The 24851-nt window shown below is 41.1% G+C and overlaps 1 protein-coding gene across 1 annotated transcript in view; it reads right to left on the minus strand.

Moving 5' to 3' along the window:
- The window catches only part of lrp1ab (low density lipoprotein receptor-related protein 1Ab), a 118459-nt gene extending 94494 nt beyond the window's left edge, over nt 1-23965 (minus strand). Inside the window, exons 1-2 of the mRNA XM_049580070.1 lie at nt 23351-23965; nt 6595-6735 (exon numbers count right to left, since the gene is read on the minus strand). Of these exons, the coding sequence (XP_049436027.1) occupies nt 6595-6735; nt 23351-23423 (214 nt within the window). The 5' untranslated portion in view covers nt 23424-23965. The remainder of the gene's footprint in view (nt 1-6594; nt 6736-23350) is intronic.
- Nucleotides 23966-24851: the final 886 nt, after the last annotated feature.

Here is a 24851-nt window from a genome sequence, read left to right on the forward strand (position 1 = left end):
TTGCAAGTGTTAACTACTCTTGAGTTATCAGCTCATTTTCTCTCCCTGAATGAAAGTGGATAGCACTGCATGGGAAAAGAAAGGCAGCATATTTGCATGATTGAGATGCATTTCACCCCCTGCTGGAAGTCCTCCTGCAGACATTTTCATGCTAAATCAGGGGCTAAAAAGTCTAACAGAGAATTAGGCGCGTAAGAAGTTTTTTGATGATGAAAGGGATTCCTTCATGGCAAGCACTTCTCATGATGGAGAAAGTGCTTACATGCTAGGGCTCATTCAAACATCTGTTCCCATTCGCTGGCTCAACCACAGTAAATGTGGTTCACGCAAGAATCATAATTGCATACAGACTTAGGATGCAGACAGGGAGTCAGTGTTTTGTACAGCAACTGTTCCAACAGTGCTGTGAAATCAAATGAAAGCTGTGACACAGCACTTTCAGTTCTTACAACAGCATGAAAAAAACTGTAACCAGAACGGTTAGAAAATTAAAGTTGTGTTTGTTCAAATGATAAATTATTATATGCTAAAAAGTCTTAATTTTGGGACAGTGACATGAAAACTACAGCCAGGACCCATCTCCAAAACCTTTAACCAGTTACTGTTGTAAAATTACCTCATTCAACTCTCTATGTCTCTCCATAAATAAGCCAACACATGAGAAAAAGAAGTGAAGTATGAAATAGTATTGATACTAGTACCTGTTATGGATACATCTTTTTATTCCAAGATTAAAAAAGACCAATGAGAACATTGCACACAGACTAAGGATGCACCAATTTTTGTCCGAACATCAATTTCAGCCAACATTCACTATGTTGATTGTCATCAGCCTATAGGCCTACCAGATGCCACTCACTAATGGCAGTGGCTGATGTTTTTCTGATGAGTCACATCAATTTTGCGCAGGCTTAAAAGCAGGGCTCAAAACTGTCAGCGTGTCATCGTCCAAGGGACAACAGAAAACATGTTTGGGATGAACAAAGATCTTCCCCAGGACACCATCAGGATGAAAAGACATAGTTAACCCACTATCAATGCGTAAGGGACGCACCCTATTTTTTCCCTGATAATGCAACATTGTGAACAGCAAAACTGTGTTGAAACGGGCAAGAGGAGAGCCAGTGAACGTTAGCTGTGCAGCCAGTGATTGGAACTAACAGCTCAAGGAAGCTGCATTAATTTATATTGGGCTAAGCTAAATTAGTGTTACCATACATCCATCCTTTTATCCACTTTCATCTGCTTATCCAGGGCCAGGTCAAAGGAGCAGCAGGCCAAGCAAAGCACCCTACACGTCCCTGTCCCCAGCAACACTTTCCAGCTCCTCCTGGGGGAACCCAAGGCGTTACCAGGCCACAGGAGATATGTAATCCCTCCAGCTTGTTCTGGGCCTCCTACCAGTGGGACATGCCCGGAACACCTCTAACAGGAGGTGACCAGGGGCATCCTAACGAAAAGCCTGAACCACCTCACCTGACCCTTTTCGACGCAAAGGAGCAGTGGCTTTAATGTCTGTGCTCCTCACCCTATCTTGAAGGCTGAGCCCAGCCACCCCACAGGGGAAACTTACTTCGCTGCTTGTAGCCACAATCTCATTCTTTCGGTCACTACCCAAAGCTAATGACCAAAGGTGAGAGTTGGGATGTGGATGGACCAGTAAATCGAAAGCTTTGCCTTCCAGCTCAGCTCCCTCTTCACTTCGGTGGTCTGGTGCAGTGCTTGCATCACTGCCAAAGCCACACCAAACTGCCAATCCATCTCAGATGATGGTATATTATATAAAGTAAAAAGGGTTTTGAAGTTGTTGGTTTTCATGTGAAAGAAGATTAAACATGTATTAAATGTGTATGATTGAATTTGTGCTCATTTAAAAAATAAGGTAATGATGGCTGAATGACTTGAAAACAGTTCCATTATTGTTTTTTCAATGAAGATTTATTTGTTTCAATGGCACAAGAGGGGGAATAAATAACAAAAAAAGAAAGAAAAGAAACAGCAACAACAAAAAAAGATCAGCAACATTATCGGCTGTCAGTCAAATTTTAATTTTGAATATTGGTATCAGTATCGGCCCAGAAATTCACAGTCGGTGCATCCCTAACACAGACCCAAAAGTATGGTTAATGAAAACAGCACTCACACACAAAGCACAACCAAGAGGCCTTAATCCACATCTTGTTGGCTCATCAGTCCTACGTGGACACTACACTGTCTGCTCAACGTCTGTGAGCAAAGCCAACATAAACATGAACAATCCTCACCACTTTATCTCTGCTAGATACATGCAAGATAACCCTTCAACAACATACCACAACTACCTATCAGAGCATTAAAAGCAGCAGTCCTATACAGAAAACTATCACTGAGACACACAGCATATACTCCTGCCCTGAGGGCACGTGTCAACCACTTCCTGAGCCCTAAGCCTGTATGTAATTGAGGTGAAATGGCTTGTCTGAGACCAATTGAAGTCATGCAATGAGGGGGAGTCAGTGCAGTCCCTGGGAGAGGATGACAGGGTCACACCTGCAGACAGGGGCCTGTACAGGCAGACTGCTGATGGCTATCTGAGTGCGTACTAGGGGCTATAAGAGGGAGGTGCACACTGGGGGTCTCAGGGCTATGACGGCCCAACAGCTGGCAACCTGCCCAGACCCCCACTGATCCATTTAGGATGACAAGTCATGCAGATCTGTGTGCGAAAAAATGCGTCCACACACGTACCTTCCCATAACTCTGCTTCAGTACCCCTCTAATAAATAAGCCCAAAAGCTAAAGGATGCTAACATGCAACACTGACCCTCAGCATCAACTGCCGCTTAAACCACAGCATGTTAACGCCTCATGGGACGCAATGTTAAAACACAACTACTGTGGCAGAAGTCTGTCTTTAGCTCCTCGACATAATTACAACCCAGATGAATGGTTTGGGAACGACAGGCAATTAGACCTCCAGACAGTATGATACTGAGGAGTGCACTTTCTTCCAGCATGGGTACCAGAGGTGCAGATCAAAGATCCAAACCAGACAAAAGCACACGTTTACAACACCCACCACTGACAGCAAGTGAATTCATGATCATCATAAACAAAACAGGTGGTATTTACCAGAAATAAAACCGGTGCTTCAGCCAAGTAAGCTACAGTCATCGTGTGGTTTTCAACGAAACACTTGAGGATGAGTTGAATGATGCAGGCAGATACTTATTTTCACAAGTACCCTTTTGAAATGATAATCTATTGAAAGGAATACTATGGAAGTTTTTTTTTCCTTAAGATATTTTTTTTGGTCATTTTTAAGCCTTTATTTGATAGGACAGACAAGCGTGAAAGGGGGAGAGAGAGAGGGAGTGACATGCAGCAAAGGGCCACAGGCTGGAGTCGAACCTGGGCCGCTGCGTCAACAGCCTTGTACATGGGGCACCTGCTCTACCACTAAGCCACCGACGCCCCTATACTATGGAAGTTTTTAATGGACTAAATTATTTGTAACCCACACAAGAAAATCAATAACTGTGTACCGTGATCCCCAAATATTTCACTATCCACAAAATTTACACAGAATGCCTCACCCCCAAATTGATCTGTGTTACGCTAAATTCATGAAGAAATCTTTGTTATTCTCGCATATCTTTTACAGTGAACGAAGAATCCAAAAATGGAGAAAATTGGTCGGCCAACTTTCAAAACAGCAAATCTATATCCAAATATTTGTTTACAGACTCTCACACAACTAGTGTAGTAAAATCCAAGTCTCATTTATCCAGGTGTATACTTAGTACTTCCTAAACACATGCATTTTTGCTAAAACTTTACTATTCAAAACATTTCCGCATTAACAGTCTCCCACACTATCATTGCACCTGTGCTGTTTGTTGTAGTGAAAATGTTTATGCTTGGGAAGTACTGAGCATATGACTGGATAAATCACAATTTTAATGTGGGAGTTTGTAAACATATGTTTTGATATAGTTTTGCAGTTGTTAAACACAGCCCCCTATGACTCATCAAGAATATTTGCCTTTTTTGGATTCTCCGTCCACTGTGGAGGCATGTGAGGAAAAACAAACGTTTTCTTCCTGAATTCCACATGACATGGTGAGCAACTGACATAAATTATCATTTGAGGAGTGGAGTATTCCTTTAAGAAACAAAGCTCCATGTTGGCTGCATGCACTGCCTGCTCTGTCACAGTCTCTGATTTACACGATGGCCAGACTGTGGGGCGATCCCACACCAAGATCGGAGCACAGCCAGCCAAGCTGCCACAAAAGGGAGAGAGGAAGAATTGAAAAAGAAAGAGGAAGAAACTAGGAGGAAAACGTTTTAGCCCTGTGAAATCTCCGCGAGTACTCTTTGTAAACCAAGCCTGTAGTTAGTAATTAACTTGAACTGGAGATAATGTCATAATTATAGCAGCATGCACCGCTCTAATTCCCATCAACATTAACGCACATAACTAGACTGTGGTCAGAGGGCATGTTGGGACAAAGGTTTAGAGAGCAGGGAGTCTTATTGGAATTCTCTGACTTTCATAAACTAAGTCTGAGAGAGAAAGTTCACCTGCTTTTGTAAACTTTGCGGCTGATGAAAGAGAGCAGTGGATGAACACATGACACCTTGAGCTTTGGAAATACAAAAACTGCATCAACACAAAACTTCCCCAGTTGATCCAGATTTCAGTCCCCCTCTTGGACGGATCAGTGTTTGGCCTGCCTTTTCATCTACCACTTCCCAAACAGCTCAGTTGAGAGCAGCCTTGTTTACAGCCCGCTGGTCAGATTGCCTCTTGTAATGCTTCCTGTTGGGCAGGCTGATGACCTGCAAACTGTTTCACCCCGTGAATGGAAAAGCCAGGGTAAAAAGTAAAAAAAACTTCTGCATTCCTCTGAGTCAGAGCAGGATTTTAAATAACCTTCAGAGCCATACTCCTCCAAACTCTTCCGTCTCCATCTGTGCTGGCTCAGGCCCATTCACTCTGCAGCTTTATCTGCAGCGCTCCTTTCCAAACACTACTCACATTTAATGGATGGATCAACTAAACGTCTGTGGATAAAATCACAGTCTGGCTGCCTTTCATTGTGATACTTAAAAGGCGCCTTGCCTTTAGACTATGCTTGTTAGTCTGCAAACACATAGCACTGTACAGAGAAAAAGTGCATTAATTGCAGTAACAGATACTTATTATGACTGCCTCAGAAACTCACATGAATGAAGAAGCGCCTTAACTAAAGGTAAAGTGACAGGCAGAGTAGAGCTCATGGGAAGTGGGTAATTGAGCAGAACATATCTTGATGTTCTGGTGAAACACCGCTCTCCATCTCTCCATTCAGAAGATGAATCGCACCATTGTCAGTGTCACCAAATTACATAAGTGCTATGGAAAATTCACTCAGTTCAATTGCTTAGTAAAGAGGGGCAGAAATTGAATGGCCGCAGCTTGCTTGAGTGAATTATGTGGGTCACACTTGCATAAAATTGCTCACGTTCTGTGATTGCTGTTATTTACAAAGCGACAATTGATCATTTTCTGTCCCTTCTGAAAACTCCTTCAGCAGTTTTTTTTGCTGAATTTACTGAATACTTTAAAGAAAGGCTAAGCTGTTGGAAGTAAATTCTGTATCAATAAATATCAGAGAGTGACAGAGAAGACGACAGAACTTTTTATTAGCTGCAAGCTGTAACTATAGCTCACTCTGTCAGTTAGTTGGTTGGTTGGTGCACAAAACTTTCCCCACTCTTAAGCAGCCACCGTTTTTGCCCTTGGAGGATGAAATTTGGCATGGAGGTCACAGCTATTGCGAATTCACGCTTGTTGTGTTCAGCTTCACCTTTGTGTTTTAGCTGTGAATCATAAAATGCTTCATCTTGTCACCCTCCGCTGTCTCACACATTTTCAATCCCTAATCCTATGTGTTAATACCCACAATAACAAGTCCCTTAATGCTGGGTGTCAGCTGCTTGTCTCTGTGCACCAGACTATTGTGAGAATGCTTGTGGCATGACAGATGTAAGGTGTGGCACATGCAGACAGTAAAATCACCATTAGTGCCCGCATATAAACAGAGGGAAGGCTTTTACCAGGAAGAGTTTATGGATGGAATGGCAGGATGGAGAGGCTGACAGATGTGAGTGGCTGGGACAAGACTCTAAGGGACTGCACAGATCCCACAAGAGGCCAGACAAGAGCAGACACATCCCTGAACATTCAGACTAAACACGGCCGCATAATTAGAGCTATAATTCAGCAGACCAGCCCAGAGCACACACTGTGAGCCTGTGTCCTTCGTAGAAAGGGCATAACCCACCCTCTTATTCAGGCCCAAATTAAACTGTCTGAACATTGTGCTGTTGCCTCTTCAAAGCCATTTAGAGGCAGTGAATATGATGTTATATAACTTCATGTGCAGTAACAACATTGCTAACAACATGAGGTATAAAAAAGGTTGCAATCTCAAGTAAACAAAGCTGAGTAAAACCAGTAATAGTCCTCGTTGCCCTGCACCAACAGCTTGGCGAGAACACGAGAGCTGACAACACAAGCCTGCTGAGAGGCAGTTTTAGTAGCTACTTTCATGCACGCATACTTACAGATATCTGGCGATTCGTCCGAGCCATCTGGACAGTCCTTCTCCCCGTCGCAGCGCCAGCCTTTGGAAATACAAGTCACCTGGTCCTTACATACAAACTGCTTAGAGCTGCAAGTCTTGGGCTGGTCATCAGCTTTGGGGGCTGAAAAAGAAAAAGGGAAAAACTGATGTGTCATCACAAAGAGCAACTGTAGCTGGCAATGCTTTTCAATCACAAATACATTTAGAGAGAAGTGCAATTCTCCAGCTCCCAATCTAAAAAATACCAGCATTAAAGCGAATGTTTTTTTTAATGTGTAATAATGTCTTTAAGTACTCTTTTAAATATTCTCTCCTGTGCAGAATCTATAGGAAATTTCCAGCTTCCAGCAACATAGATCTTAGCTCAGCAGGGCAAAGCAACATGCAAGGGTCAACCCAAGTTTACAATGATGTTTTTGTATCAAAAGACCCACAGGCACACTTTATTCAGGAAAAAAAAACTCCTCTACAAGTTTACAACCAACAGTGGTGCCTTTTAGTTCTGGGGTTTGTTTGTTGTTTCCTCTCTTCTTACGGACATCTCATTTCTTTCCGCTTTTTTTTTTTATTACTCTTAAGGTGTTTTTCAACTTTTACCACAGAGGCTCTTTCATGTGTCACAGCACAGACATAACTGGGCATTCAATCACCGCCTGACCCATGGGAAAGTGCAGAGCGCGGTAGTTCTGGGCAGTAAGTCAGCACAGATTGTTGAGGTGTACCACAGGCTAGAAGCACCACAGCAACGCTCATGACCCATCAGCAGTCTGACACAGCTGACATGCTTTAACTCAGCCACACTCAGAAAAAGCCCTCATCAAATGGAGCTCTACCTACACAGTGTTGCATCAGTCTGTCAACACCGAATTAGTCACTTATTTAAAAATGTATCTTAAAAGGTACAGTTCACCCAAATTGCAAAAAAAAAAACAACATATTTTCTAATCTATTTCTTATGGTGTCTAGCCACGGAGATTTGGATTTATTTACCCAGGTTTAAGCTAAGATAAGAAGATAAGGAGATTAGACATATCAGCCTCCACCCCTATACTTCTATGGTGAATTGAAAAATTTTTCCTTAAAAACAATGTCCCCCCCACAGTGGATAGGTGAGGCCGAGACTTCATCAAAAGGTAATGACCATATGTCAGACCGCAAGCAGCAGGCATCCAAGAGACACAGTGCAGAAAAAAACAAATATAGCGCAGCTAAACACCAAACAAGAATGAATCTGGGGTTGGCTTTTACTTTCATTTTAGCTGGCAAGTGTGTTTACAAACTGTAACTGCCAATCCTGCATGGTATAGCTTTAAAGGCTGTATGCAATAATGAGAGTAAGAGTACATTTTGAAATTCATTGATGGCATAATCCTTCACTAAAATAGGCAAATTCAAATCCAACTTAGATACAAATCAAAGCTGAATTTCTATGGAAACATTTTCTCTAAGAATATGAAAGAATGAAAATAGGTTGCCAAATATATACAAGTGAAATTCTTCCAGTTGCGCGAGTGGTCAAAAATGTTACACACAATAAAAAGAAAGACCACAAAGACCATTTCTGGCATGAGGTTGCTGTTACTGTACTGTTGTGCAGCAATGCTCGGGGAAGGACAGCGCCGAAGGTCTCATTGTGATTCTCTGCAGGGACTGAGCCCTCTCTCGCCCTGGATGACTTGCCTCCCTACGTACTTGGCAGGCAGAGAGGTGTTTGGGGTGGGCGGTGGGGTGGGGGTGCACCGCAAGGGGGCTGGGATGTGACTGAAATCACAAGAGAGCATGAGGCTAGTGTATCATTGCAATCACGTTCCTTTTGACTGTCAGACCAAAGGGTTTAGACCCTGGTCTTTTTTTTTTTTCATGTGACAGTGAAGTGTATGTGTAAGCACTAAACACTGAGACTACTGAGTGTCATGTTTTTGTAAATACAATTAGAAGCTGAAGGGTTGCAGGGATCAGATCACAGCTTTCCTTATGTGAACAACACCTTGATATTTGAGGAGATTAAGAGAAAGAGAGGGAGCTGGGTTTTAAAATGCAGAGCGTTTGCTCCCTTCTTCTCTCCACACAATGGTAGGGGCAAGGCTCACAAAACTAAATTCAAGTGATGCAAGAGAATGAGATTTAAACTCAGCCATGAAACGCTGTTATACAGAGTGCGTATCAAATGTTGTAAGAATGTGACAGGATAAAAAATTCGAAATGAGTGTGAGACAGAGAGTTGCAAAAGAATGGATAGAGACCAATGACTGAATCAGTTTCGACAACGTGCACACACCCAGCCCCTCGATAAAGCAATGAGAGAGAGGCGAGCAATGGCCTGAGGCCAACTTGTTAGTTTTGCTTCCTTTTAGATAACCAATGTCCTGGTACATTTTGTATGGTGGTAAATACATTGGATTGCCTGCGCTTACATGTTGCCATTTAATCTGCCAATACGACCAGCAGCCAAACAGCCACACTGACTGAGCTATGAGCTGAAATGAGTAAAAGCATCGAAGACAGGCTGCTATGTGAAGGCATTCCCTCCATCTCTCTGGTCCCCCGTGTGAAGCAGCTGGGCTGAGCCAGTTGTTCCCTATGAGTGGGCATAAAACTGGAAATAAAACATTGTGGGTTCTAATTTTATCATCGCTTTACACACCAGCATGAAATGACCGCAGAGGGGAGAACCTCTGAGCCTAATTGGAGGTTGTGGCAGAGGAGGGGTTAGAGACTGGGGGAAAGACTGGCAGCCTTCCCCCTCAGCAGTCCTCTTTCAAAGCCCACTGAAATATCTCAAACAGAGATGTGAATTGTTAATTCAGCCTGCAAGTTGCCTTTTTTTCCAAAGTTCCTGCCAAAATGCTGACAATTTTTGGAGGGTCCAAATCAGGCTGGGATGTTAAACCATTTGAGTCCACTTTTACCTACAAAAGGGAATGAAGACAGCCTTTATTTGGTCTCCTGGGATTGGACCAACAGCAAACACCAATCCCATTGAATCAAGGTACATACTCTACTTACAGGAACTCCTATGAGCCCAGTGTGTTTGCCTCCAACACAGTCCCCTCCTGATAATGCCATTTGAACTAAAGTATTTCCTGCCACAGCTGAAAAGCAACTTGATCACACTGCTGTGACTAAATGGTAGGAAATCCCACAGTGTTCGACTCTTCTATTCACACAAACAGGAGGATTATCTCATTAAAAGTAAGAATCTCTTGCAGATGATCAACTTCTTAAAGTTAGACAAGTATGGTATATACTTCAACATAAAAAAATGGCTCCCTTCACATTAAGATAACCTGAGAAAAACAACCATCCTCTGGGTATCTATTAGAGCAAAAAAAAACAAAACAAAAAAAAACCCACCTAATTAGAGAAGAAAACGAGAAAACCAATTTCCACAGACTTAGCTGAAACCCTCAAGAGTTTTGAATTTCACACCATTACTCAGTAAAAGCAACTTTGGATGCTCTACAGGAAACAGAGTTTCTATTTCCGAAGATAAATTACACCATGTACGAATATCTTTATTTGGCTGGTTTAAAAAAAAACAAAACAAACAGCTGTCTTACACGAAAACCAAAATGCCTGTCTCTGTCACTCTAATGTAGTTACAATATGTTGCACTGACAGGGTATTTCAGTTAGAATATCTTTAAAGGAGAGTAATACAGCAAAGGCATTAAATGTGGAAGCAGAAGACCTCGAGGCTACTGTACGCCCAAGAATGCCTAAAGGCCAGTACACTGTAAAAATGTCTAGAGTATTTGTCCATTAGACACAGGATTAATGTTTCTACTGAACTTAACATCGGATTACAGATTTTTTCTCAATGGTTTTAAAGCTCTTATTTAGAGGATTTAAAGGACACTAAATTGGAATGTTTGTGGTCAAAATTAGAAATGAAGTCTTTCCTCATTATTAGTCAAATCAGAAAATGTTAACAATATACATTAAAGTTTCCTCTATGCTCATTTTCAGGTTCATACTTGTATTTCATGTTCCTACTAGAACATGCCTGCATGCTTTAATGTTCAAAAAACACTTTCTTGTCCTCATACTGTCTGTGCTGAGTCATCCTCTGTCTGAGTTTAGCGCCTGTCTCTTAAAGCCCAGTCTGCTCTGATTGGTCAGTGTTTCCGATTTCGCCACGTCTCAGTGTCTCTGCACCATCATTACAGCCAAGGAATTACTGTAGCTGGGAATAGCAGCCCTTTCTACCATGAAAATGTGTCAATAAAAGCTCCTGAACACAACCTGACATGCTCCAGCAGGTATCTGATACAAAATCACGGAGGAATTACAAACATTGCCAACCAAGATGGCATGTTTACCTGACGTTCGCCTATAGCTACCCATACTTTAGCAGGGTACACGCAGCCCGCGAATGACTGTAATGGTTAATAGCGGCACTTTGTAAAATCAAAAATCACCAATTAAAGCTAACTAGACACAACCAGAGGTGTTCCCATAGGAATGTGATCCGAAATCACAGAGAAATTAACATTATATTGGAAAAAGAGATGACTTGATTCCCATGTAGCTACATCTAACAGTGTACTTGCAGAAGGGGATAAGTGTAACAGAGAAAAAAAGCGCTAGTTGCCATGAAAAATTACTGATAAAAGCTCCTACACACAACCAAACCTGTTCCAGCAGGAATATGATCCTCTTAAAAGGTCCTCTTAAAGTGCTGAATCCAGTACACTTGGTCATTTTAATGCCCTGAGGGGAGAATAAAGGGCTACACATGATTGTGTAAGAAAAGCTACACAAGCTTCTCCACAGTGTTGTCACTAAAAAATTCACTGAACAAATGTTTTAATCCTGAGTTGACGCACACACCACGCTATAAATCACTGAGTTGCTTCCTACTATGTGGATGCTCCGGCTCCAGTTGGCTGACTTGGTTTGATTTTGAGCACACTCTCAGTTGTACGGAGCACACACTGTATTTCCTTATGCAGGGCCACTGGAGCTCTGCGCTGTCTAAACAGTGCACACTGAATTGCCCCACAGCACTGTGCATGGCAAAAAGCATTAAACACGAGCGAATGAGCAAATGCATAAACGTATACAGAGCCTGGCTCTTATAGAAACATCTCTCCTGAGCGCCTAATAAAAAGAATAAAGTTTCACGGCCAGCATTTCATTTGCAAGAAGAAACTTAAGGTGTCGTTTTGCTTTTATGTAATCCAAAAACTTTATTAAACAATCTCAAAAGGCCAAGAGCAACTCTGTGGGATGGAGCAGGATGGGATGGTGAGTAAATGGTGTTGTGGCACCAATTCAGCAGCCAAGTGATGGAGGCCTCCAGACACCATCACCAGCTGGGCCACAACACTGACCCACTTCCCCCCGCTCCGATCTGTCTCTCTCAATACAGCCATCCCTGCTCTACAAATCAACTCCAGATCCATGCAGCACATTCCAGCACCTTCTAATTGATTTCATGTGTGTAGCTTTGACTCAAAAAGACAATCTGTTACAGACGAGCAGCTATATTCAAAGAAACCAAATGGCTTTGCTTTCGAATTCAAGGGAAAATGACTTGTTGCTTGTTTCTCCTCGCTGTGAGACGGGCTTAGAGTGCATATACAAAGTGTAACAGAGGCTGACTGACTTCATGCTACACTTCATGCCACCCTAACACCAACGACTTTTCAAGAGATTTCACTGCAGCAGTTGAATTTCCAATGTTGAAATAAAATCATGAGAGTTTTACCACAGTAGGGGTGTGCTCCCGTGATCTTGAGCATTTGTTATAAGGTGGTCTACGCTGTCTGAAGTCTGTTGTGTTCTCGTTTTCTCTGTCTTTTTGCTGTTCCAACAAAGTAAAACATGTTTAATGTTATTGTTAGTTTGTAGTATTGGTTCATACAAATAGTAAAGAATGGGTGCAGTAAACCAGGTGGATGGTAAACACAGAGGGGACTCCCAAGAGGTGCGAGAACATGAACGAGTCTCGGTTCTCTTAGGCTATGGAAAAGCAGGAGAAACTGGTGGAGCTGTGGACTGAGTAGAGTCGATGTTTAATTCGGCGTGTATCTGATTCACCATCCAGCACTTATTTTAGTGAGAAATCTTGATTTTTGAAATGGCTCACCTCTCATTCCCATGGTCTCCACTAAAATGGCACCGCTAACAAGCATAGGCTGGTGTTGAGTTTAAGTGACAAAATCCAAAATGTAAAGTTTGTACACCAATACAGCTTATGGATTATATTAATGCCGAATTGACAAGAATACTGTCAACATATAACACCTTTTATTTATTGTGTTTCTGGAGTTATGTTTATGAGGACATGTGAGGAATTGTTCATATGTCATATTTCTTAAAGGGAGTTTGGTGTAACATTTTCCACTAGGAGCAGGACAAAGAGTGACCTTAAAAGGAATCTAATTGTAGTCATTGCAAATAGTGACCCTGCAAGATCCCCAGTCTTAATAAAATCTTATAATGTGTGACTAAAACAGTCGCATTGTCTTTAGATGTGAAAGGGTGTCAGACTCTAGTCTTTCAAAGTGTTTTCAAAGTCTTCTAGTGTATGGTAGTCATTACCTAAAAAGTTCTGTGATAATAGCGTGTCATTCAAATGCACACAGACTCAGCTGGAATTCTCACCAAACAAACTGATATGTGAAATTTACTTTTGTTTCACAAGCATGCCTCCAACACCGAGGACAACCTGGTATTCAACCAACCCAATGCCCTTGGGGATAATTTCCAGGCTGAGCAATAGAGCATGGATTCTATTAAATGCTGTTAAAAGATAACTGTACGAATGGGAATGTGAAATGACTTGAATGAATGAGTAAATAAATGGGTCTCTGGGTACAATGGCAGCCACAGGAGAATGTGGAAATAAAACCGGACTGTTTCTCATCACCCATCACTTCTCACCTTCCTGGTCCTCCACTGTGGAACTCAGGACTTTCAGAGTGTTTCAGGGAGTGGGGAGAAAAAAAAAAATCAGAGCGACTACAGTATGTTATTAGACCCCTGAGGTCAAGTTTGAAATGATTTCTCTGTGCTCAGTTGAGCAGGATTTCAAAGCAAGAACCGATGCATTATAAATAACAATTAAAACCAAACAAGGACCACGGGGAAGAAAAAGAGGGCAGAGGGAAGCCGTTATTTTGAATGTTGTGCTGTATTAATTATTCACATGGAAGATGGACTATTTTTTTTAACAAAAGTCAGACCATTTTAGATATAAAACTTGGAATATAAGAGGGTAGAGAGTGTGATAAACACCAGAGGAGGGGCCAAGTCATTGTTTTGCAAGTCCCAATTTAGTCTCAAGTCTTTGTAGTCAGGTCCTAAACTTAAAGTTTCAAGTCCTAAATGTGTCACAATGCCTTCTTCACCAAATGCACTGCCATTTTAATAGAGTAATAATATATAAATTTTGTAAATATTATAAATGCTTTTTAAAATGTGTGTTTATTTGTTAAAACATGTTTGGTAAAACAAGCGCAACTGAACCTTAACATAAAAAAGCATGGCATATACAGCACTAGTAACCACAACAGAATGAACTTTGTGCATTTCTGTCCTGTCTTGCTGCATTTAACTTACCTTGTCATGAAAAAATGTCTATAACTTTCTCTTCCAAAATTCATAAGACATTTTCTGTAAGACTATTCTTTCTTTAAAGTGATATTGTATGGCACTGTTTGGTCCGCTTTAAACGAACCCTGGTCTGCTTATACGGATAGTTCGGTTTGTTTGGCGTGGTGTGAACCATAGACTGTATAAAATAATGGGTGTGAACACCCATTCGAACTCTGAAGCAGACCATATGAGCAAACCCTGGTCCACTTGAAAACTGGGGGTCTCGCAAGTGAACCCTGGTGCGGTTCGCTTACAGTGGGAAATGCAAACGGACTATCCAGCGACCAAAGACAACCAAAGAGAGGAAGTGAACCAAAGAGAGGAAGTGACATAGAGCGCAGTGCATTCTGGGTACAATAAAAATACCAAAGCCAACAGTGCGAACCGGGAGAAAAAAAGTTAGGTTTTAAAAAACAGAAACCCCCAGACTGCATAAATTTGTTTATGTGGTGACCAAGCCAGCTGAAGGGGATGGATTTCCGTTTTCAGTCCTGGTTAAACGATGAATTGGGTTTTCTTCTTCCTCATGCTTTTTTTCTTCCTGGTCAGTGGTCGTTTCAGGCAATACCGCCCCCAACGAGCAGCTTTAGTAACTGCATGACGTTGTCAAGGCAGTTTGGTCCGCTTTAAAAAGTGCAGTGTGAAAGGGAACCGAACCAAATGAAGGTGTGAAATTTTTCGGCATTCCCCGCCCAATCGAACCATGTCCCCCAGACTAGCCTGGTGTGAATGTCCCCTAAATCAAACAAAAAGATTAGTCTAAAATATTAGTCTATTCAGTAAATGAAGGGTAATTAATTGATTCATTTTGTACTTTTTAAATATACTTTAAAAAATATTTGGGCTTGAGGGAAGGTATCAAGAATTTACCTTAAAAGGCTCAAGTCCAAGTCAGGTCACAAGTTACTGGTGTTAAAGTCCAAGTCGAGCTGCAAATCTTTTTTGATTTTTTTGAAGTTGAGTCTACAGTCATCAAATTTGTGACTTGAGTCTGACTTGAGTCTGAGTCATGTGAGTCCACACCTCTAATAAACTCTTTCTAATGTAAAGCCCTGCCCTGGCCACTGCTGCAGCCATTGAATGAACTTCTTCAATGGCCACGCTGTGCAGAGCCCATCCAGACCACTTAGCTTTGTGTCAAGCTACAGCCAAGCACTGGAGCACTTTAACCAGCTCACAGTGCACATTCAATGACCATAGGCTATTTGAGTTCTAATCCACAATAGCTATTTTCAAAGAGGTTGAAAATGCATAAACAGCAGAAGGCTGAGTTTGAGTTAGTGCCTGCTCTTGTGCCTGAAAGCCCAGTTTCTGTGTCATCGTACAACAAAAGGGTGCAGCTTTGACCTGGGAGGTAACATGATGAGGCTCTGCAGAACGTCACAGGCCAGAGCAGCAAAAGGCAACGCTGTAAAAGACATACACAAGTGAGTGTGATTGATGGGCATAAAGATAAACGTAAATAGGTCTCATGGTGTCTTCTAAAGAGTTCTTCCACACCCGCAGTGTAGTCTATGCATAGCACAGCTCTGTGCACCCACAGAGGAAAAGTCAAACCAGATTCAGCTGTTATGAAAACAGAATATGTGAGCCACAAAATGAGGGCTGGACCACATATATTGAGGCATTCACCGCAACTAAGATGAATGTAAATCCTGCTTTGCCTATGTCCTCTGAAGCTACCTGGAGAAAACCATCCAAAGCTACAAGAATAAGGTACAAATACAATATGTTATTAAACAAAGATTTACCTGAGATGAAGAATGAAAGTGGATCTCTATGAATCTCTCATTAGATTCACTCTAAAGGAGGCAGGAGGGAGGAATGTTCCTGGCTCAGTAATTGCTGGGAATGACTCATAAACAATACAACAAATGAGCTGTCATCTACTCCACATCTTAATAGATGACCGCTTTGTTCAGCAGTGAGATCCCATAACTTGACTGTGTGATAAATAAAAGTCTCAACTTCACATAATGTTCCTTAGATGTTCTGAAAATGCAGAACGCACCATAATGCATGAGTGATTTAACTCTCACAAAGTATGACTGTCCTATAAAAAACAGCAGAAAATCACAGTGAACTAGTTACTTTACTTTTACATAGAAGCTGTAGACCTTGGCAAGCACGGTTAAAGTCAAAGATTACACACACGCCCTTTAATCTTGATAGTATTGTTAAGAACCACAGAGTACATTCAGCTGGTTCCCAGACACATGCAGTGGAGTTCTGAGGTGATAACAGAATCAGACAAGGAAGTATAAACTAAACAGGTTGTAAACAGCTATTAATAATAGTTTTCAAACTAGAGTGAATTTGTTCAAATATATGCACAAGATTTGAGAGAGTTCAGGTGAAACTACTGCTCATTAGATTTGGCTGCAGTGTCTCAACAGGTGTTTTTCTGTGACAGATATCAATATGGAAAACATGTCTGTCAGTAACACTGCTTATTGTGATGTGAGCACTTCACTGAGAAATGATTTTACAAGTTGTTTGATTACAGTTTATTATATCATCATAACAGGTGCCTGATAGTTGCAGATATAGTCTGATAGTACAGGCATAATAGATTACGGAGCAACAGAAATGAAAGTATGTACATATGTACATATTATTTTTGTCAACATACTTAATGTCTCCAATCTTTTTAATGCTTCTTTGTGAGCTTTTGTTAATTGTGGTATTGGGTAAAGTATTAATGATATGATGAATGTGATTGTTGATTTTCATGTAATGTGCATTAAATGAATGTAAAAGCAGTCGTACCCATGGGTTTTAAGTAGCAGTGTCACATTATGCTTTGAAAGGATGCATTCAGTTTATATCTTGCTGTTGCATTTTCAGCGCATGTTGTAACTTGGCAACATTGTGTGTAGACTGTTAACCTTTCTAGGGACACGTTGCATAAATGCATTGGCAGGTGTCAGCTATGTCAGCTGGGTGTACTACTTATATATTCATACATTTGGGGTGTTGTGTTGATAGGCTAGATGATCATGAGGCTGCAAGTTATCAGATTTAAAGTATTGAAGTTGCACTAAATTACAGAATATATAATATAGCCCAAGTGGCCAAACCATGTAACTACAACTTCCGGGTCTGTCACATGATGCCATTGGGCCCAAACAGACTTTTTCCAAAGACCTCCACTGGGAAAGGGACCTCTGTAAGGGATACATTTGAGCGTCGCAACCCCTGTGAGACAACTCGTTTAACAAGCACAATTTGATCCATTCAGTCCGATAACATTTGTAAAGTCTAGAAGAGCTGCACAATTAATTCATTTTATCCCCATTTAAGTTAGCAGAGGGCTAGTCTCGCTCACCAGACCTTTCTCAAGAAAAGAAAGGTCTGGCTGGGCCGACTCTCACTTTAAGATTGGAGAAAAAAACGCCCCGGCTGCTTGTATTTGGAGAGAGTCTCAAGTGCGCTTGTGTGCAATTTAATACACAGAAGTTGAATCTCTTTGGCTTTGGCTTTATGCACCACTTAGCAACTTTCATAGGAATGAAAGAATCCCCACTTCCAACACTGCATCCCATTCTCTTTATACATCCATGATCTTTACACCATCAGCAAAAATCCTTTACATTTGACTTTATATCATGATATATCCATACATAATGTCAAACAACACATTTTCTGGACAATCGTTAAAAATTGTTGGCTTATTAACAGGTTTACCTGTTACTGTGCTGAAATGATGATGATAAATATGTAATGCAATACTATTAAAATAAACAGAATTTTTGTACATTTTTTATTATTTTATTACCATATGTTTGAGCTGTTTTTTCATTTTGCTGTCCCAGATCTCAATATCTTTACACTGGATTTGTAATATGATGTTATATATGTCGCAGTATTGTATGCCTTTAAAGTGCATGTTAACCGAGTATTGAAATTTATGCCAGCTACAGTAATTCTGATACAATGCTGTTCAGATCTTTGCGACAACACAGGTAACACAAATGTTTGTTTCATGCAGAGCCACAAACCAATGACTGAGAGCCGTGGCTGTGACTTTGATGAAAGTAAACAGCTTTGACACATTGCAGCAGTCCATGAAATTGGAATCTTATCTCCATATATCAGATTCTCCCCCCTGACCAGGTGTGAAAACAGCCGAGGGTCCCTGTGATCAAAACGATTCTCCAGTCTAGCGCAAAGCCAACGTCATCCGCAACATCTGAGGTGTACATGAGCGTGACCCAGTAAAGCCAATGGGACCAACACACAGAGAGCAGCAGCAGAAAGTGTCCAAAAGTTCACCATTAATGGTGTCGAAGCAAAACAGGAGTCACAGACCCAGTATTCTCACAGCTGTGCCAGGTGTCAGGCAAACGTTGCAACCCTCTGCAACATTTGAACAGCTCTCTGCGTACTCTCTTTATGAAGTGTGATGTATCCTTATCTAAAGATGTGATATGCTGATGTTAAAAAACCCCACTTATTTCTAGGAGGCATCTTCATATTTGACAAGAAAGGAAAGCAGTAATGCATAGCGAGCCTGATTATATCACCGACAAAAACCCAATGAATCTTACAGAGCTGCATTAACACCCACCCACACACCCTGTTTTGTTAAAGAAGCCGATCCGTTTCTTTTTTTGGGTCTTAGGGAGCTAAACAGGGTAAACAGTGATGTAGCTAGCAGAAAACACCAATTACAGTACACCCCTGCTATTCACAATCAACAAACACTCTTTCATCTGTGGTCTCACGCCTTCAATATGAGGGGAACAACACTGAGGACATTTATGTTAATCTGGTTTTACCTTCTGGTCACAGATGATTGCAATGCAGCACAGGAAGTAGAGGGATAAAAAGGGGATCTTTTCTGCAGCTACGGTCAAGAATCCCACCGCCTGCTATTATCATTTCACAAATATTTTCACTAGGTCAAGACCAAAATGCAAAACACCTGCACACAAGCTCTACATTAAATCTCACTCAGAAGCCAAAGAATGTACTCAAAACTGCACTCTTTGGCTGCATTTCAATCCACATATTTTATACCTTTTTATCCTATGTTTCTGTGAGGAGACTTTGAATGGCAGACAATCATTGAGGGGATTATCTGTGTTATCTGATAAGAGTGCATCAACAGACAGCCTCAGGTGTACATGGTTACAATAACCACTCCCCAGTGACCTCCACTTGGAAGAGCTAAAGAGAGCAATCCAAGTTCTATTAGCTGTTGAATTTGTTTGAGGGATGCTGAATTTTCCCAGCAGATGTTTCAAGTGACAGTTCTAAGGAAAAGGTAAAGCCAGGTCCCATTAAAAAGGTCAGGCAAACAGAGCGTAGGCTCCTCAGGAATTCAACCTCTTTAGCCTCTGACCCACATTTACACTTTTCACCGACGGGATTCTTCTGCCTCTACATGTAAGCTCAGTGGTCGTAAAGTTATCCAACATGGATGTCTGATTCTTAACAATAAGTAAATATGGAGGGTTTCATTTAACATAGGGGCATTCTGCTGCATGAATGCAAATGGAATTAAAACTACAAATAAAGAAAAACTGAAATGCTATTTTCTCAGCAAAATGCTAAAATGACTGGTAAAATAATAAAGCGTTTTATTTACCTTAAAGGAATACTTCACCCACAAAATAACCATTTGTAAATCAATTAACTGTGCTGTATTTCCTTGAATTTATGAAGATAACTTTGTTTTTCTCACATTCCTCTACGGAAAATGGCAAACATTGGCCAATATTGATTTAATGATTGATTGGGGACCACATTTAACAACAGCAAAACTATATCAAAACATCCATTTTCAAACTTTCACAGAACTCATGCAGTAAAATCCAGGTCTCATTTATCCAGTCATATGCTCAGTACTTCCCAAACACATTTTCACTTAAAACTTCACTAATTAAAACTGAACTAAAAGTGAAACTTATCCATGGTCTCTTCTAAGCCAGACTCCAATATTTTTTCTTAAATGACAATGCATATATATATGTTTCGGAAGTACTACAACAAATTGACCTACAAATGGTCATTTTGTGGCTTACACATTCCTTTAATGTCAACTAGAGCTGAAACAATTAGTTGATTGATTGTGTAGTCATTAATCACCAACTATTTGGATAACCAATTAGGGCTGTGACTAACAATTGTTTCCACTATCACTTAACTGTGAAATATTTTCTTAATTAATCGTTTGGACAGTGAAATATCTGAAAATAGTGAAAAATGCTCATCACAACAAATCCTTCAAATTAGTTATATTGCCCAACCAAAAAAACCTAATTATATTCGATTTACTAGTACAAACATCACATACAACAAAGAAAAGCAGTAAATCCTCACAACTGAGAAGCTGGAGCTTTGGTATGTTCTGTAATTTTTGATTAAAGTTGACTTAAACAATTGATGAATTACTGAAATAGTTGCAGATGAATTTTCTGATGATCAACAAATCATATCAGCCCTTTAACTGATTAGTTGTTCTTCAAGCAAAATGCCAACCATTTGATGTTTCCAGCTTTTCAAATGTTAGAATTGTATGCTTTATTTTGTCTTATTACTATCGGAAACTGTATACCATTGGTTTTGGACTGTTGGTTGGACAAAACGAGCAATCTGAAAATGTGCCTTTAGAGTCTAGGCTCTAGAATATTATATTTTTCTTACATTTTGTAGATCAAGTAATTGATAAGTTAACAACTGAAAGGATCTGCAGATTAATTAGTCATAAAATAATGATAGATAATGAAATTATCTTTAGTTGCATCCCAAATAAGGCTGGGAGATATGACGAAAAATCAAAAACAACCATCTTTTTGACCAAATACCTCGATATCAATATTGTGGCTATACTGTAGGGTTGACTATCGATGCTTTCACAAAATATTGACACAATGAGATTTTTGATTTTAATTTTTTTTTTAGTGATTTGGATATAAAGACAAAGTGGGTAAAGGCAAATAATAGAAAAGTTGCATCACTTTAATGTAATGCAGCCTTTAAAACCCAGAAAGACAACACTTGGAATAATACGATATTCGAAATCTAAGATGTACGAGTGTTATTTCATGATACTGTTATAATACTGATATATTGCCAAATCCTAGTCCCAAATGTCAACAATCATAAATTTAGTGCAAGCATCAACTCAAACTGTGTTCAAAACTCTTCATTTTCCCTCATTCACTAGAACTACAAGGCTCTCAGTACTGTGCAGAACTGGACTGGATCTTGTCAGTCTAAGATGGATGACACCTCTAATTGCCAAGATAATAAACTAATCAACACCAAAGATCAGTAACAAACAAAAAGGGTCCGTCCAATGTTTAACTGTCAACTATGGCCTCTTGACCTTTCTCTCACTAATCCTTTCCCATTCGTAAATTCATGCTGTGGCCCAGCGGTGATCCGGACAAATCCAGTCCAAGTGGCCGGCCTTAGAGCTTATATCCACTCACTTGACCATCTCTACCCTTTTGGCCCAACACTGCTCCAATGGGAGGCTGACAAATCAACTGTTACTGATGACGTAACACATACACACACACACACACACACATATCATTCCCATCCCTGACTCCCTGTGATGTAACTAAGTGTCAGTTTCAGAGAGCATCCCAGACTGATTCTTGAAGTTCATTTCGCTTCACCCGCCCTCACCCCCGGCTCTTCAGCTGGTCCCTCCCCCTCTCTTTTGCAGTCACATCTAAGTTGGATTAATGGTCTCCCTGTGTCCAGATGTTACATACTGATGGAGGAGGTGGGAGGAGCTTGCCCACTCCTGTAACCTCTGCTATGGCTTTCACTCTGAACAGCCTCCATCAAAATCTAATGAAACTTACATAAGATCTCCCAATGTAGAGAAGGGCGGAAGCTATTTTTGTAGAGACATTAACAGTGGCAGCTGGCTTCAGTGGCAAAATTAAGGTTTTAATGTGTTAGCTTTTCCTTTGGGCACCAAAGTAAACAGAGGGTAAAAGAGTGAAATGAAATGTCAGGTTGATGCATGCATGTACACAGCTGTCAGGTCTGACTTGGGTAGTAGAGCATGACTTTTTCACTGTTTTTTATCCACAAAATATTATGGAAGTCTGACAATATGTTGGCTCAATATAGTAGCCTATGTGCTTTCTGGGTAAACATGCTGTGTGTAATGTTAAATACTGAAGGTGGCATATGTAGAACAAACGCAAATAAATGTGCTATTTTGCACCTTCAGGCTTCCCTTAAAGTGCCCAAGAGAGGAAAGGCTCAACAGGTCTGCAATGCATTGTCACAAGAGCAATGGTGCATTTAATATCTCATTATTACTATCAGGGATTCGGGAGTATTAAGGCGCTCCCGGGACGTAACAGGATAACTGATCATTCCACTATCACACAGTACCTGGCTGTCACTAATAAGTTGTGATTCCCAGCCAGCCACTGACGCCACACGTCGGGACAAGCAGCGCCATTAAGATTACACCTTTTACGAGCAGACACAACTGTTGTTTTCATGTGCGAAGAGTAACTGAAAACAAACATGCAAACTGATCTGACCGATCTGACTCCCACAGGTTTGATGTGAAACTCAAGCCTGCTGCTTCATTTTTTCTGAATAAAAAAATCAGCACGTTTGGTTTGAATGGTAGCTATCAGCTGTAGCCACGCACACAACAGACATGAGGAATTGTGTATTTCTTGAAAAAAAAAAAAGGAGAGGGGGGATATAGCCATTTTGTCGCAGTCAGTCAGAAATGATGTCGTTTTGTGGAAATGGGTCGTTCATGCAAGTGTTTGTCTTTTACCTGCTGGATATTCCAACAGTGAATAACCTCACTGTCTGCCATCCTCACAGGCAGGCCCATTCTGTCTGCTCAGACAGGAGCACTGCTAAAAAAAAAAACGCAGACTGATTTTACGCCAAAATAACCAAGGCGCTGCTTATTTGTGCGCTACTTTCTGTGATTAAAGGCTTTCCTAATTATCGATCTCTTCCTCTGAGGAGACTGCTGTGGGCACACTGTGTTATTGTCAACCTATTTGCGGTGTTGGCTCCAACTCTGGTGAACACAGGCCTGTGCACAGATGCTTTGCAGGAGGAGGAAAAAAAGTGGTCATGCTTTCTCGAGTATCACAATGCAAGATAACACAACAGGCTTCTTACCTACGGTTGCACCGTTAGGAGATATGATCTCCAAGCAGAGTATAAATCCCAAGTAGAACAACCTCATCGCCATCTCCTGAGCAATGCTCGGCGGCACTGCTGTTAGAAAGGAATAGAGGAAAAGTTGGCAGGATTTCTCAAACCGAACAACCCGATCGACCACCTCATCCGAACCCCTTCAATGGTCCGGGTGCGATTGTCCGTTCAGTTGCACCCTTCAGCCCCTCAGCACGGCGGCGGCTTCAGACGGGCTTCAGCAATAAAAGGAGAGTTGCTACAGCCCGGCGAGGCTATAGGCAATGCAGCAGCACAGTCATGTATATTTCTAATTGATTATCGGCATTCAAACATGATGCACTGTGTAACCTCTGTCTCTCAGTGCTTTGCTGGGGTCTCTTGTTTCACCACACCATGCCACCAGAATCGTCCACACGTCCAGGAGCGCTGCAGCCGCCGGCTCCTCTCAGCTCATTCCGTGCCAAACTAAAAAGAAAAATTAAAAAGTAAAAGCGTTTTTTCCCCTCGGAGCGCCAATGCCTCCCCGTGCTTGTGGTTGCATGAGTGGATGGTGAATCTCAAGCTCCAGTACTGTGGACGAGCCCGTGACGTAAGCTCGGCTCCTCAAAAAATGGGATAACTGAGCGGCGAGCTCCGTGTGCGCATGCCCTAACACACCTCCTTCTCTCCTGTTTCATGCGCTTTTTCATCAGTCGTGGAGGTGGGAGAGAGAGAGAGAGGCGGTGCTGCATGCAACTGGCGCTCTGGGGTCAGCCATGTTGGCTCGGTATTTCTACAGAATCCTGATTTTTATTTCTCGTTACAAAATTAAGTGATGATGAGTAATTATAATATTGCAAAGTCAATGAAACACCTGTGAAACACCGACATGCTGCCTACAGAGTTGTTGAACATAGTGTTTTTTCTACTATCAACAGTTATTTAATGTAGGTCTGCAGCTTCTTCTGCTTTTACCACCAATCATATGGTTGATAAATCCAAAATATCACTTTCAAGTTGTTGTATTTGTATAGAAATTCCTATTTTGAATTGCACTGTCTAACAGAAGCCTGTAATAAATTCCTGACATTAAAGGTACAAGTTACTCAAAAATCAATGACAAAAAAAAAATCCTACGCTTCCTCTTACATGTAGTGCAATTTATCAAGATTGTTTTGGTGTGAGTTGCCAAGTGTTGGAGATATAAGCCGTAGAGATGTCTGCCTTTCTTTCAAAAACTCAACAGCAATGTCTCTTTCCAGAAATCAAGATCCAGTTACTTAAGATAATCCACAGACCTTGTTGTGAGCAGTTTCATATAGGAACTATTTTCTTTCTACCAAACAACCATATCACTACACTAAAGGAAGTGTGCATCTACTGCTAGCTCACCTAGCACCACTAACCTAGCTAATGTTATAGCTCAGCCAAGGACGATGCCATTAATGTTTCATCTAATGCTTCGAAAGCCGATCTTGTTCATGAGTAGATGCACACTTCCTTC

Source organism: Epinephelus fuscoguttatus, linkage group LG7, assembly GCF_011397635.1.
Source record: "Epinephelus fuscoguttatus linkage group LG7, E.fuscoguttatus.final_Chr_v1".
Classification (NCBI taxonomy): Eukaryota; Metazoa; Chordata; class Actinopteri; order Perciformes; family Serranidae; genus Epinephelus; species Epinephelus fuscoguttatus.